Consider the following 15648-nt stretch of genomic DNA (forward strand, 5'->3'; position numbering starts at 1 on the left):
GGCATTTCACATATGAATCATATTCTATACTTCCCAGTCATATTGTCTGTTGAAAGATGGCTTGCTTTGTTTTCCTTGGTGGCATTTTTTAAAAGAAGTTATCATTGGGTCCTGCCAAATAAACACTCCCTTAGTGTGGGCCTTGTTTGAAAGGTCACTCACACCTGTGGGCCCGGGCCCCAGGAGGTAGCCTGGGTTTCTGCATCCAAGAGGCCAGGGAAGAGGGCTCCTAGAGAAGCCACCCAAGCCATGAATTGGCCCTGGCTTCCTGAGCCATAAACAAATGCGAGCTTTGTTCTCATCATTGCTCATTTGGTCCCAAGTATGACTCAGGGTTAGGCTGGGTCTTGCAGGCTCCGCGCCTTTGGCTGGTGGAAGGAAGTGGGAGGACTCCAGGGTAGTTCTGGGATCTTTTCAAACTGCAGAGAGGAGGCTGACTGCATGATGGGAGAGGAGGTATTTTTCTTTTGCTTTTCAAGACGTAATAAATTCCCTTAACTTGTATCGTCTCTGTCCCATTTTGTAGCAAGATTTGTTAGAAGTTTGCACGGGTGGGTTAAAGGGATGTGTGTGCCAGGCAGGATCCCACACGGAGGGGGAGCTGTGGCCCTGCTAAGGAGGAACCTCTAAAGGAGAGATTCTTTTGTAAAGTCTGCTAGTGCTCCAGAGCGATTTTGCTGTGTTAGTCCTCCCCTCCCCCTTTGGTCAATTCGGCTATTAATTTTTACATATGTTTCCAATTTCTTTGTGTCTTGGATTTTCATGTGCTCATGCTGCAGACAGTCATTCAGATGGGCAGTTTGCATAAGCAGTAACTGTTACACCATGTCACTGAGATGTTTAGCAATTACAGATGTTGGGGCAGTAAACAAGTCCAGCTTGATTTTCAGGTTAGCTTAGGGGGAGAGAAGACTATGTCCACGCACAGCAAGCCAGCTGTGTGGCACCTTGCTCTGGAGGGGCCTGGAGCCGTGGCATTTTCCTTGTGAATGGAGAAGCTGTTAGTAGTCTGGATGCTGTTGTACCGGTTTTTGTGGAGGTAAAGATATTTGGCTAATTTTGTAATAGTGAGCATTTATTTGTATGTACTCATATATAGATTTTTTTCCTTAAGGCACTATGTTATTGGACTTTCTATGAGTTTTCTGGTCGTAGATAGTTTGGTTTCTCCATGTGAATTGTTCATATTTGTCTGTCTAGAAAAAGAAGTTTGTCATTTTCCAAACACAAAGGCCCTGAACAGGGTAAGTAAGGCTCACAATGCATCATATGTTTTCTGTATTCTTGTCTCTTAAAAAAAATTTCTTAAGGGATATTTGATCATGTCTATAAAATATATCCCTTTATATTCTTTTCCTGTTGTCTCTAACTTAAAATATTTTCAAAATCACCAAAAAAGGGAAAATAGGGTGGTGATAAGGAAATATATTGTTCTAAACACATTAAGAATCAGACAATTTCTTGAAGGGTTTTTAATGGTGTCTGTTGTTTGCCTAGAAGAACAGAGGCAGGTATGTGAGGTGAATATAGGTAAGAATTGACTGAAATAAAAATACACTCATCTGTAATGGCTTGAGAGAATTTTCCTGTTCTCTCTTATCATGGCATACTACATGGGAGAAAGCCATCTTAAATTTTCTGGTCTCGTTGCTAGATGACATCATTCTGAGTTCTGAGAAGTAGAAATCAGAATTAGGTATTCAGATGAAGATGATGACTCTTCATTTGAGAAATTGAGTGAAGTCATGATTGATTGTAAGGTATGACTTACAGAAATTCCTCAGCTGTGGCTTTGGTACTCTCTTCATAGGCTTGCTGGTCCCCTCAGGCCAGTGTCTGGAGAATGAGAAAGGAAGATAGTCCCCAGGGGCTCTGGAAGGCTTGCTTCTGTGGCTATAAGCTATTTGTTGCACTGTGGAGAGCTTCCGGAACCCTTTGCTTATTCATTTCTCAAAATGGAAATAGCTCTGCTACTTTTGTGACTGCTGGAGTTCTTTGTAGTAATAATAATTATTGTAATTATGAAAATGCAAAGTAGAAGGGCATGAAGTAATAAATAGAAATCATCCTTAATCCTATTATCCAGGAATATTAGCATGAGAATTTTGTATGTCTCCTTCTAGACATTTTTCTGAGCCTGGGTGTGCAGACAGTACACATGCTGCTCTTCATACAACAGTGGAGCCATATTAAATGTTGCCTGTTTTTATACTTAAAACATTTACGGGTTCTCTTTTTTTGTCAGATAGTCAAGTGGTCATTTTTCGGGTATGTTTCCATTGTGAAAATGGACCACCATCTATTGACTCATTCCCATTCCCCACTTGATAACTATTTAGATTGCTTCCAAATTTTTCATATTAGAAACAGCCATCTTGTGTATATGCTTCATTGGAACTTCTCTGATTATTTCCTTAGGCTAAACATTTTTTGAATAGGCATTTCCAGAGTAAAGGTAGACTTAAATATTTTTTATTTTGTTTTTAATGAAAATAAACCAAGTATCTGGTATGAAATTCACATGGAACTAAAGTAAGACTTTTTGCATCTCAGAAAGTCAGTTTTACTTCCTAGTGGAAACCCCCGTAAAAGCATTCTGTGTACTTTTCTTGAAATGTCGGCTTAGCTTTTAATGTGTGTTCATGTTGCCTGTCATCAAGGGGAAAAGATAGTATTCTTACTATGATTATGGGTCTGTAAAAGATCTCCTGGCTGAGAATCCCCATTAACTAGCTCATCAGTCACACAATCCCAGAGATAATAAATTGTGTAAAAGAAGATCTAGACCTGTGCCCACAGCCCTTGGTTTTAGAGGTTTAATGATGACCAGGACTGCTTCTCACTTAGCCCCATCCAGTTACTTGAGTATACTAAAAAATTTATCTAGAATAGGTTCAAAACAGTCATTTTGAGAAAAGATTAAAATGTCTCCTAGTCACTATTGTTCATTCTAAATGTTGTTGTTGTTAAGTGCTGTCAAGTTGATTCCACCTCTGAGTCCAACTACTGAGCTTGAGGCTAGCAGTCCAGTGCTTATCCTACAGCACCACACGAGGAATCCTTCTAAATACTGGTACTTGTTTTATCTTACATAATGAGGAAAGCCAGTTTTATGATTGATTTCTCTTCTTACCTACTGAATCTCTTTGGGGTAGGAAACAAAAGTCATGTTTAATTCATTGGGTACTTTTCCATAAGATAAACTGAAGAGGTATAAGTATTCAGTTGTGGCTATCTTCTGTTCTTATCTTACTCTTTATTTCATAATATTTATATCCTGTAGTTTGCAGATTCTTTTGGGTTCTGAAATTCAAGATTTCAAAAATTTCTTTGTGGCCAATAAAATTACTCATGCTTATGCACCTAGATTGCTTTGCTCTCTCTCATGTTCTCTTTAGTTGTAAAATGATATTCTGGCCAACTGAGTTGCAGTGGGATAGGGTATATTTAATGCTCTGTGACAATGAACGGACAGCTATAATACAAGCTGGCTAGTTGGTTCTGACAACATGAAAGTGTGCCCTAAGAATTCTTACGTTTAAAAAATCTAGATCAGAGAGATCAATCAGTTAGGAAGCAATACATTTTATACTTTTTTGTGGCATTGGAGGCCATTTACAAAGTACAAAATGGCAGCCTAACTCCTGTCTCAGAATCCTAATTTTAGTGGCTAGATCCCAAATACATGTATACTCATAAATACTAACAAATGGAAACATAAGCACAGTAACCTCTAAATAAACCTCTAATGAATACGTATTGTTCTCTCTCCAAGCTTGACTTATAAAATGAGCAATTCACAAATTAAGAATGTACAAGAATTGCCTTAAAAGCCACTTCTTCATCAAACCCACTGCTATTGAGTTGATTCCGACTCCTAACAACCCTGTATAGGGCTTCTGAGGCTGTAAAATCTTTACTAGAGCAGTGAGCCTCATCTTTCTCATGTGGAGTGGCTGGTGGATTCGAACTGCTGACTTTGCAGCTAGCAGTCCAGTGTTTATCCTACAGTGCCACCAGGGCACCTTTCTGCATCAAAAAGACAACCTTAGGCCGTTTCAGAGATGGCCTGTGACCTAGGTGCATCCTCTCAGTTAAATTTATCCTTTAACTTTTGAGGATAGAATAAGCTGTATTTGGAAAAGTGAAGGTCAAAGGTTGGGGTCTGTAGCACTTAGAAGTTGTATTTTTGTTTTGCTTGTTTAAGATGAGGAAGTTAAGAGTGGTAAAGATGGATTTACTGCCTCATTTTCTTTTTTTCTCTTTTACTTGCTAAGCATTTGCATCCACCAGTGACTTTAATATGTTGTGCTCCATTTGTTTTGATAGCATCTGCTCAGTCTTTTTTTTTTTTTTTTTTTTTTTAATTCTTTGTTGGATTTCTCATTTTTTCTCTCTACTAGAAGTCACTTTTCTAAAATTTTTTGTATACCTTTTCTAGATTAAGTGACTGGTGGGTATATCTTATATATTTAATTTTAGATTTAGTTTCTATTGCTTCAGACTCCAGTGGGTACCCTGTCCACATTCAGGCATTCCCAGAAGCAGAGAACGTTGTTAGCTGCCATTGAGTCCTACCTGAAATCACGATGACTTCATGTACAATGGGTTTTCATTGGCTGAGTTTTCCTAAATAGATCACTAGGTCTTTCTTCATAGTTAAATGCCATTCGGTTGATTCTGACTCACACTGAACCTGTTTATAGGATATCCGATGAGCAGCTGGTGGGTTGAACCATCAACCGTGTGGTTAGCAGTGCAGTGTTGATCTTACAGCACCACACCAGTACTCACTCATAATACAGAATCCTATTGTTTTCAAGTGATGGAAATATTGTTGTTGTTATTGTTTAGTACCATCGAGCCAGTTCCGACCCATAGCGACCCGGTATAGGATTTCCAAGGAGTGGCTGGTGAGCTTGAACCACCAACCTTGTAGTTCAAACCAACTTTACAGTCTAGCGCATTAACCCACAGTGCCACACCAGGACTCTGTTTGTATTTCAAGTCTGAAGAAGCTGGAATGTTATGAAGTTGGTAACTATGTGCACACGTGTGAGTAATCAACCTAAGCAATGCCCTCTCACGTTATTGATTTGTAACGTCAAGGGGAGCAGAAAGTAACTGATAAGCACATTACTCTGTTTTCCAGTAAGAGGCTTTACGATCTCTACTGTTCTGATGTAATTTTTGTATTCAATGCCCAAAGTTCAAACAAACCAGACATTTCCAACCAGAGCCATCAGTCATAGGTCATTAGACAGAGGAGGAGAGAAGTGGTTTAAGTAAAAGGTGCGACCTTTCTAGAGAAAATTAATGTGAAGCCGGAAGAGATACTTCTGGATCAGGGACATTACATGTCCAAGTAAATTGGAATTCTGAACAATTTTACTTATTTTCAGTGGTCTCTCTCTCTTTTTTAAATGGGGAAATTCCCTATATATGTTCAATGAAAAAGAATATAAAATTTCATCAGTTTAAAAAGAAAATAAATAAAAGTGGTTTTATGGGGCCATAGAATGATATGTTTGTGTGAAGCCCAACCCTGGCTTAAGTCAAGAAACTATTTGAAATAAAGATTCTAATGTGGATTAATTGTCTTGACATGAAATTGAATGGCTAGACAGAGGCAAGGGTATCCTAAGAGTTGATGACTAAAAGGCAGTGAATGAAGATGGTTGAGGAACTGGAAAACAGGAGCTATGGAGAAATGGTGACCATTGCAGATAAGAGACAAAACTAACTAGAGTCCACAAGGAAGTGAGGTTTGGTAGTTAACTGTTATCTGGTCCCACTGATGGTGGGAAAGAAAGGGCAGCACCATTTATCTTGATAATGATCAGGTTGGGTATTGGGAAAAATAGCTGATTAACTTTTAGTTGTGATCTGGAGGGAAGATGTGAAAGTCTTTTACTGAAATTCCTTGTAAAATCAAGTAGATAGCCATCTGATAACCATATGTCTAAAAGAGATTATGAATTATAACTAAGAAATAGGTGGGTGATAAACTCAAAAAGTACCATTTCTGGTCATTCCCCTCCTGTGTAGAACAGATAGCAGATCTTTGTGAAAGAAATGGAGTAATTGCTGCTTTCTAGGGTTTACATGTGGAGAACTTTGAAATAAACATCTCTGGTAGCGTAGTTACGGTTACGAATCGGGCTGCCAGCCGCAAGGTCAGCAGTTCGAAACTACCAGCCGTTCCGCGGGAGAAAGATGAGGCTTTCTACTCCCGTAAAGATTTACACCCTCGGAAACCCTGTACAGGGTCGCTATGGGTCGGAACCGACTCGATGGCACTTAACAACAACAATTGTAATAGAAGAGAACAAGGAATCTCTCAAGACCAGAAAATGCATTAATTGGGCATACACAGTTTTAAAAATAGCATATGCCCAACAAAAGTGCCTTTTAAGAAATAACATGATTAAAATAGGTGATTTCATGGGGTTAAAAAAGTTTTTGTTTTTTAAATGAGAGTTTCCTTCCCCCTCTGTTTTATCTGATTTGATGCCTTTGTGTATGGTACAGAGAATGGGGAAATATTTAGTACAGGAAAATGAGGACATGCAAAATTAGAAATGAAAAACTTAACATTTGCTCATAGGGTGAGGATCTAATTTGCCTACAACTTGGGCATTCTAAATAGAATGTATGGCCTTACGGATACTCTTTTTTTCCTTCTAAGACTTGCTATTAAACTAGTATTTAAATGAATGAACGAAAGAGTGAATATGAATGGCTGCCAAGTACAAACTGACTTGACCATGTACTCCACCAGACCAGAAATTGCTCTACTAAAAGGTTCCTGTTAAAGGAACATTTCCTAAACCTTCTTCCACCCCAAACTTGAATTCCATTTAAACAAATAAAAAAGGCTAACTTGATTTTTTTAAAGTTAGCATAATCAAAGTATGTTCATGTCAACTATAGATGGTTGTCATATAGCTGAGAAATTGAAATATCTGTGAAATCGATATAATTTTTAAATTACTATATACTTGAGTAAATAGTTCTAAGAGTAGCAGGGAAAAATGGAACACCAAGCCTTTTGGGGTCTGGTTTTCATCATGCTATGCTTTTTCTCCAATTTGAGAAAATGTTATATTTACTTAGACTTGTGTCTAAAAAGAAAAGCATCCTGGTGGCTCAGTGGTTAAACGCCTGGCTGTTAATCAAAAGCTCTGCAGTTCAAACTTACCAACCACTCTATGGGAGAAAGATACAGTAGTCTGCTTCTGTAAAGATTTACAACCTTGGAAAGCCTGTGGGCAGGGTCACTGTGAGTTGAATTGACTTAGATTTGTATGTGTGTCTAAAAACAATTTTTACTTGTGAAGAGATGGGGAACTGCTAGAAAACTCAGAAAAATGATGCTATAGACCCTATTCAAATTTATTTATCACACCCCTTAAATCAATACTTCTTCAAATACTGGGAAAGTGAGAATGATTTCCAATCTGTTGGGACTGGGCTGGCGAAAGGAAATGGGATTAAGACTCTTATGGTACCCAATAGTGAATAATTGCCAGCAGGACTGACTGTGACGGTCAGAAATGTAAAGGTAGATGTTTTTTGATAAAAGGAGGGGAGTGATTGATTTTGCAGCCCAGGAGCAGAGGGCCCTGGGACCATCAAGTGAGAAGAGCAGAGAGCATGACCCTACCCAGAGAGGCAGTGATGCCATGGATGGAGACTGGATGACTTGGACAGATGGAGCGCCTGGGGACACTGGACTCAGGGAGGGAGAGGGGCTGTGTGCTGACAGCCGGTGGGTGGAGGCCTTTGTGGTATACTCTTTGGTTATTTGATGATGCATGGAGGGGATTGTAATCATTGCAATGAAAATTAAAAACAATAGGATGAATTTCAAACTGATGTTCTCCCATGTAAATCCACATAATTCTCTCTGTCTCTCACACACACACACACACACACACAAATACTGGGAAAATGAAGGCTCTTTAAGCATTGTCTTTATTCATACCTACATGGAAAATAGCTACAAAGTGAAATAATTAACTTTTTTTCCCAATCTCTTTCAGAATGAGGAATTCATAGGTCTAATTAGGACTGTGACTAAGAAAACATTTGATAAACTGTCTCAGTACTTTCTTTATGTCATCTATTTAGTCACTGAAGGTATGAACTGATGAGTAAGTTAAGTGTTGTGATAAATGGCAGGGGATGTTGTGTATAGGTAGTGTCTTGTGAATTGCTGTCATGACTCATTTTAGATCCGATGTACTTAACGTTCTTATTAGTGACTCGGAAAAAGGAAATGTAAGGACACACTAATGAAAACTGCACATGATTCCTAGTTAGGATCTATTGATAATGAAATAAATCAGACTTTAGAGAAAGACTTCAATAAGGATTTGTAAAAGCAGTAGAATATCACTTTTACTTACATTAGTATACGTTACTGTTTTAACTTTAGTTTTTTTCTGATTATAAAAATAACACCTGGTCATTTAGAAACCCTGGAAAGTAGAAAAACTTATTTAAAAAAAGAAAGAGCCCAACAATGTAATCATCCTGGGGCAAAGGGGCAACCACTATTAACATTTATTTGTATTTACTTTGGTGTTTTACCAGACATTTTTAGCTGTTGAGATCATATCACTCGTAATTTTTTTTTCACACACATAACTTTGTATCTTCTTTTAGCTTGGCATTACATAAAACTTCCCATGATATGACAGACTTTTTGTAAACATCTTTTTAAAAGACTGTTCATGCTCAGTGTTAAGGACTCTGGACACCTAGAAGATTTGGGAGAACTGGAATTTTGGGCTTACATAGATTCCCATCAACCTTCTGTTTTAATCTCCTATATTGTAGCTGAGAGCATAACACTTTATTGACAACATAAAAATAAAAATAACATAGAAATACACCTTTGGCTTATGGGCTGCATAGTGGTAGGCATTCCACAGAGATCTGTTGAATTTAATAGGTTGTGCATGGGATCTGAACAGAATTCTGGTTTCTTTTCCTTGCTGATAATAAAAGAAGCCTTTAGGAGCAGCCTTTAGCAGTGGGGCTTGGACACTGCCAGGTAGACTACTGTGAATTCAATTTTTCACATTGAAATGCCTGGCCATAATTTCCACTCATGGCTTTAGAAATCTGTACTACATGACTTTATGCCTTGGGAGGAGTATTTGCTTGGCTCAGCGATTTAGGACCTTTTCCTCCATTGTTGAGTGGGTGCCAAATTTTGTAAAAGATGGCTCTGGGTAATTTTTAATGGTGGTGTGTTTACTCCCGAGTATCAAAATTCTAAATAAAAGGCTTTCTGTTCTCTTAAAACAGGCCATATTTTCCAGACACACGCCTTGTTGTTTTTCCATCCTTAACAGTAAATAGCAGTTCCAGTGCAACCAGAAGCAACTGGCATGGGCTGGCTCTTGAGGGGCTCCTCTGATGGATTTCTGGCCACTCACTTTAGGGCACCCCCTTGAACAAAGGTTGGTTGATCCAAAAGCTCTAGGGGTTGGCAGCTTTGGCCCTCCTCACCTCTCCTATTTTCTTTGTTCTCTGTCTTTTTTCTCCCAGGTGATGGCTAGATGGGAGATGATTGTTACTTTTCATCCTTTCTCCTTTTACAGAGTTATCACCTTCATTTTACCATATCCTTTTTTTTTTTTTTTTAAGTTTTTATTGTATATTGAGTGATAGTGTACACGGGAGAACATCAGTTTTACACTCATTGTTTCATTGCAATGATTACAATCTCCTCCATGCATCATCATTCAACAATATCTGCTTCTATTCCCTATATGTTTTTTTTGGGGGTGGGGGGAGCATGTAAACAAAAACACTCAGGAATATATAATCATTTAAAAAACCAAAAGGCACATTTTGCGAGCTTGACTCCTTTTTTTCATTTAGTCTTCTTAGAGAATCTGTTGTTGTTAAATGCCGTCAAGTCAGTTCCAACCCATAGCGACCCTGTATAAATAGGGTTTCCAAATAGCAGCTGGTGAGCTTGAACCACCAACCTTGCAGTTCAGACGGCTTTGCTGTCTGGTGCATTAACCCACAGTGCCACACCAGGACATATTACCATCTATATTTCATATGAGGAAACTGAAGTTTAGAGAAGTTAAGTAACTTGCCTGGTTAAGTCATACAACTGGTTAAGTCTATGCCTAACATTATTTCACACCTGCTACATGCTCTGGTAGCATAGTGGTTACAAATCAGGCTGCGAACCGCAAGGTCAGCAGTTCGAAACTACCAGCTGTTCCGCAGGAGAAAGATGAGGCTTTCTGCTCCCGTAAAGATTTACAGCCTCAGAAACCCTGTACAGGGTCGCTATGAGTTGGAACCGACTCCATGGTGCATAACCACCACCACCACATGCTCCTAAGGAGCTCTGATAGCCTGTTGTTGTTGTTGTTATGTGCCGTGGAGTCGGGTTTATTTACTCCCTTGTTAGTTGCCATTGAATCAACTCCAACTCATAGCAACCCGTGTGCAACAGAAGGAAATGTTGCTGACTTCTGCAATGTCTTCACAATCACTGATCTGCTCGAGTCTGTTGTTTTGGCCACTGTACTTTGAATGCCTTCCAACCTAGGGGCCATCTTGCACAACTATATCAGATACTATTCTGTGGTGATCCATATGGTTCACATTGACTAATTTTGGAAGAAGTTCACTGGGCCTGTTTTCCTAGTCTGTCTTAGGCTGGCAGCTCTATGGCATCCTGTCCATTGTGGATGACCTTGCTCGTATTGAAATATTGGTAGCATAGTTTCCAGCATCATAGCAACACTCAGGTCATCACAGCACAACAGGCAAGTGGTGTGTTATGTCCCTTGTTGTTGTTGTTGTTAAGAGCTGTTGAGCAGGTACCAATTCATAATGAACCCAGTATAGGGTTTCTGAGGAGTGGCTGGTGAATTTGGATCACCAACCTTGTGGTTCAAACTGACCTTGGCGATCCTGCGCTTATCCCTACAGTGCCACACCAGGACACTCTAGTGCCTAGAAATTAATTGTTCCTGGTACTATCTACATAAATCTAAATAGTTTTGATGGTTGTTGAAGTAATTTATTATTGGCTGAAGTAAATTAAAACTATTGAGCACCTCCAGTGATCATGGAAGCAGCAGCAAAGAAACCAGGCCAAGTAGCTGTCTTCCAAATTTCTTGGCATAAATGAGTGAGTGTCTCCAGTGCGGCATCAATTTGTTGAAAGATTTCAATTTGTATTCCATTAATTCCTGGTGCCTTGTTCTTTGCCAATGCCTTCAATGCATCTTGGACTTCTTCCTTCAGGATCATTGATTGGCTCTTGATCATATGCTACCTCTTGAAATGGTTGAACATCGACCATTCCCTTTTGGTACAGTGACTGTGTATTCCTTCCATCTTCTTTTGATGCTTTCTGTGTCATTCAATAATTTGGTGAGAGAATCCGTCAGTAGCACAAGTCAAGGATTGAATTTTTTTCAGTTCCCTTAGCTTGAGAAATGCTTAGCGAGTTCTTCGCTTTTGGTTTTGTAACTCCAGGTCTTCACGCGCTTTGTTATAATATTTGACTTTGTCCTCTATAGCTGACCTTTGAAATTTTCTGTTCAGCTCTTGTACCTCATTTCTTCCATTTATTTTAGCATCTCTACAGTGGAGAGCAAGTTTGTCCTGGTGTGGCGCTATGGGTTAATGCGTCAGACTGTAAAGCCGTTTGAACTGCAAGGTTGGCAGTTCAAGCTCACCAGCTGCTCCTTGGAAACCCTATACAGGGTTGCTATGGGTCGGAACTGACTCCACGGCACTACACAACAACAGTGGAGAGCAAGTTTGAGTCTCTTCTGGCATTCATCTTTTCTTTCTTTCTTATCTTCTAAATGACCTTTTGCTTTCTTCCTGTATGATGTTCTTGATGTCATCCTGCAACTCTTTTGGTTTTGGTCTTTAGGGTCTAATGTGTCAAATCTGTTCTTAAGATGATCTTTAAATTCAGGTAGGATATTTTCAAGATCATGTTTTGGCTCTCATGGACTTGTTTTCATTTTCTTCAGCTTCCGTCTGAATTTGCATATGAGCGATTGATGGTCTGTTCCACAATCTGCCCCTGGCTGTGTTTTGGCTGATGATATAATTTTCCACTGTCTCTTTCCACAGATGTAGTAAATTTGATTTTTGTGTATCCATCTGGTGAGGTTCCTGTGTATAGTCATCTTTTGTGCTGTTTTAAAAAGGCATTTGAAATGAACAGATCATTGGTCTTGCAGAATTCTGTTATGTGATCTCTAGCATCATTTCTGTCACCAAAGCCATATTTTCCAACTACTGATCCTTCCTCTTTGTTTCCAGCCTTTGCATTCCAATCACCAGTAATTATCAATACATCTTGATTGCATGTTGGGTCAGTTTAAGATTGAAGACGTTGGTAGGATTCTTCAATTTTATCTTTCCTGGCTTCAGTGGTTGATGCATAAATTTGAATAATAGTGGTATTAACTGGTCTACCCTGTAGGCACATGAATATTATCTATCACAGACAGCATTATACCTCATGATAGATCTGGATATGTTCTTTCTGATGATGAATGTTAATGCCATTCCTCTTCAATTTGTCATTCCTGACATAGTAAACCATGTGATTGTCAGATTAAAAATGGCCAATACCAGTCCATTTCAGTTCACTAATGGCCTAGGATATCGATGTTTATGTGTTCATTTCATTTTTTCCAAATTCTGATTTTCTTAGATTCATACTTCATACCATCTATGATCCAATTATTAGTGGATGTTTACCTCTGTTTCTTTTCATTTTGCATTGTGCAAATGGGTTTTATTCCATTCACGTCATCATGGTCAACTCTACTATAAGGAGGCAGCTCTTCCCCAGTCGCATTTTGAGTGCCTTCCAACCTGAGGGACTCATTTTCCAGCACTATATCTGACAGTGTTTCTCTGCCATTCATAAGGTTTTCAGTGACTAACTATTTGGAAGTAGTTCGTCTCTCCTTCTTCCTAGTCTGTCTTTGTCTGGAAGCTCTCTGAAACCTGTCCACCATGGGTAAACTTGTTGGTATTTAAAATACCTGTGGCTTATCTTCCAGAATCATAGCAACACACAAGCCACCACAGTGCAACATACTAACAGACAAGTGGTAGTGATTCTGTATATCTAGGGAGAAAAGGCAAATTCTCAACAGGGGGTTGAACTAGAATTAACCAGTTTCAGTTTGAAGCTTGCTTCTGATGTAATTTGCTCTTCATTTCTGTAAAACAGAAGCCCATATGATTAAAGGAAGAAACTGCATGTTATTCTTTGGGAATCTTTGCAGCAGGAGATGAAAATAAAGATTTAGTCCTACAGTATTAAAACCAAAACCATACACAGGGTCGCTATGAGTTGGAACCGACTCCACAGCACGTAACAACAGCATTTCACATTAACTAGACAGAGGGATGGTTCTCATGGAGGGGACAGGTTGTCTGTGCTAGTGGTGTTAGGAGTGCTTCAGATAAGACCCAGGTGTATGATGAAGCAGTAAGCAGTCTCAAGATATAATTTCTTGACATACCTGGGTTTATTCTATAATTCACCTCATTAGATTCTTTTTACACTCCTGATTGTTTTGTATTTGAGTCTTAAGTATTAGGATATCAGCACCTCGAGAGCAATTTTTTGCCATTCCAGTCAGTGTTCCTAGGCACAGGAAGGCTTTTAGGGAAAACAGAGTATGTCCTAAGCCTTTTAAGTAGTTTTATTTGAAAACAAAACATTGTTCCCAGTATTATCGCTTTTCTGATTCAAATGATTCTGTTTCCCTTTCTTACACTCAAGGACAGAAAACTTTGGAAATGTATTTTGCGGACGGAAATTTCCCATTTTTGTCTCTAGCTCAAGACATTTTCAGAGACATATTTGACTAAACTGTTTACATTTGTCAGGTTAGCAAGATGCTTTTTGTGTATGTGTCAAAGGCTTCTTATGGTTCTTTTAGAAAGGGTTTTGTGTTTTTAAATGGTATATTGGTGTTTTCAACAGTAAGGTAATTGTTAAAATGATCACAAACCTATTATTTTTTTCCACCGAACTTGACCCCACCAGCATAGGTTCTCCATGCTGCTTTTTTGAGCTGCCATATCTGTTTTCTTTTGACTGTGTTATCAGAGCCTGAACTTAAATGTTGCTCTTTGCTCATAATTGATACTGATTTGTTGAGTGCATATTTGTAGACCCAAGAAGATGACAGAATTTGGCTCTCTTTTACTTTTCTATCTATATTCAAATCAGTCCACATCATTGATTTATCCTTGTGGTGACTGAAATACAGATAGAAAGGCAGTTTAAAGCTTTCTCAATCCTCTTCCCTCGTCTCCATCCTTAGTTTCACTGCATCAGTCAGACTACTGAATCACCATTCTAATTGGTTTCCTGATTTGTACGTTCTCATTTTACATCTTCACTCTTCACATTTCCACCAAATCTTTGGTATTAAAATCACAAATTTGATTATGCCGTCCCTCTTCTTACTTTATATGACTACCAGTTGCCTTTAAGATAAACACAAACCATATAACATTGACCCTAACTTACCTTTATGGCCTCCTGACTCAAGTTGCTCGCTTTCCCTTTGCCCCCCCCCCCCCCCCCCTTACTCTCGGTAGCCAATGTCCAAGCGCCTCATCCCTCCCCCCCCCCTCTGTCCCGCAAGAGTCCCTACTCCTTGTGCCTGGAAGTCCCCCTAATTCCAATTCATACATTCTTGCCTTTGTTCTTGCTTTTCTTGGACTAAAATACCCTTTCCACCATTCTTGACCATTCTTACTCAATCATTTGGAGCTTACCTCAAGTCCTATCATTGCTGAGAGTCCTGTTTCTCCAGGTAAAATCATCACTGACTCCTTTTTTTTCTTCCATATTCACCTCATCTTTATTTTAGTGTTTGTCCTTTTGCACTGTGATTATCTGTTAACGAATCAGTCTCTACTGCCACGTTTTGAAGTCATGAAAGATCCAGTACTCTGCCAGCCTTGTCTTTGTATGCCCAGCATCCAGCATAGGTCAAAGCTCAAGGTAGTTCCTGAAAAGAATGCCAAATGAATGAATGAATGGAGCAGTCTTTCATTTAGAGATGTGAAGGAAAGCTGAATAAAAGGTGGCTTTGCCCTCAAGTCTCTCTCACACACAAATATCACAAACAAGTGTGGGATCCGTGTCAGTAGAGAACATCCTAGTTGTCTAATTTAAGCCAAATGGACTTTAGTGGAACTTTAAGAGGATTGGGATTCAAATATACGGTGGAGGAATTACCATCCCCAGGTAAGGGGAACAGCTTGATCAATGTCCTACTTGAATGAATTAAAATGTTTTAGATTCTGAAAATATCTTGGTAAGTTTGTTGGGTTGTTCAGTGTCGCACAATTATTGTTGTTGTTATGTGCCCTCGAGTTGGTTCGAACTCATAGCGACCATGTATAGGGTTTCTGAGAAACAATTGATGAGTTTGAACCACCAACCTTGCAGTTCATACCGACCTTGCAGTCCAGTGCTTATCCTCCAGCGCCACACCAGGACTCCGTTGCACAGCTGTTTCATAGGAAAATTAGGACCTAGTCCCCCTGTGTAAAGCATCTTTCAGGTTAAAGCATTGGACAAACAAGCCCCATAATACT

The 15648-nt window shown here is 39.1% G+C and overlaps 1 protein-coding gene across 1 annotated transcript in view; it reads left to right on the top strand.

Annotated features, from left to right (window-relative positions):
* The first annotated feature begins 422 nt into the window (after positions 1-422).
* The window catches only part of SH3KBP1 (SH3-domain kinase binding protein 1), a 224528-nt gene continuing 209302 nt past the window's right edge, over positions 423-15648 (top strand). Inside the window, exon 1 of the mRNA XM_006835591.1 lies at positions 423-456. Within this exon, the coding sequence (XP_006835654.1) occupies positions 442-456 (15 nt within the window). The 5' untranslated portion in view covers positions 423-441. The remainder of the gene's footprint in view (positions 457-15648) is intronic.

The sequence above is a fragment of the Chrysochloris asiatica genome, unplaced genomic scaffold, assembly GCF_000296735.1.
Source record: "Chrysochloris asiatica unplaced genomic scaffold, ChrAsi1.0 scaffold00018, whole genome shotgun sequence".
Taxonomy (NCBI): Eukaryota; Metazoa; Chordata; class Mammalia; order Afrosoricida; family Chrysochloridae; genus Chrysochloris; species Chrysochloris asiatica.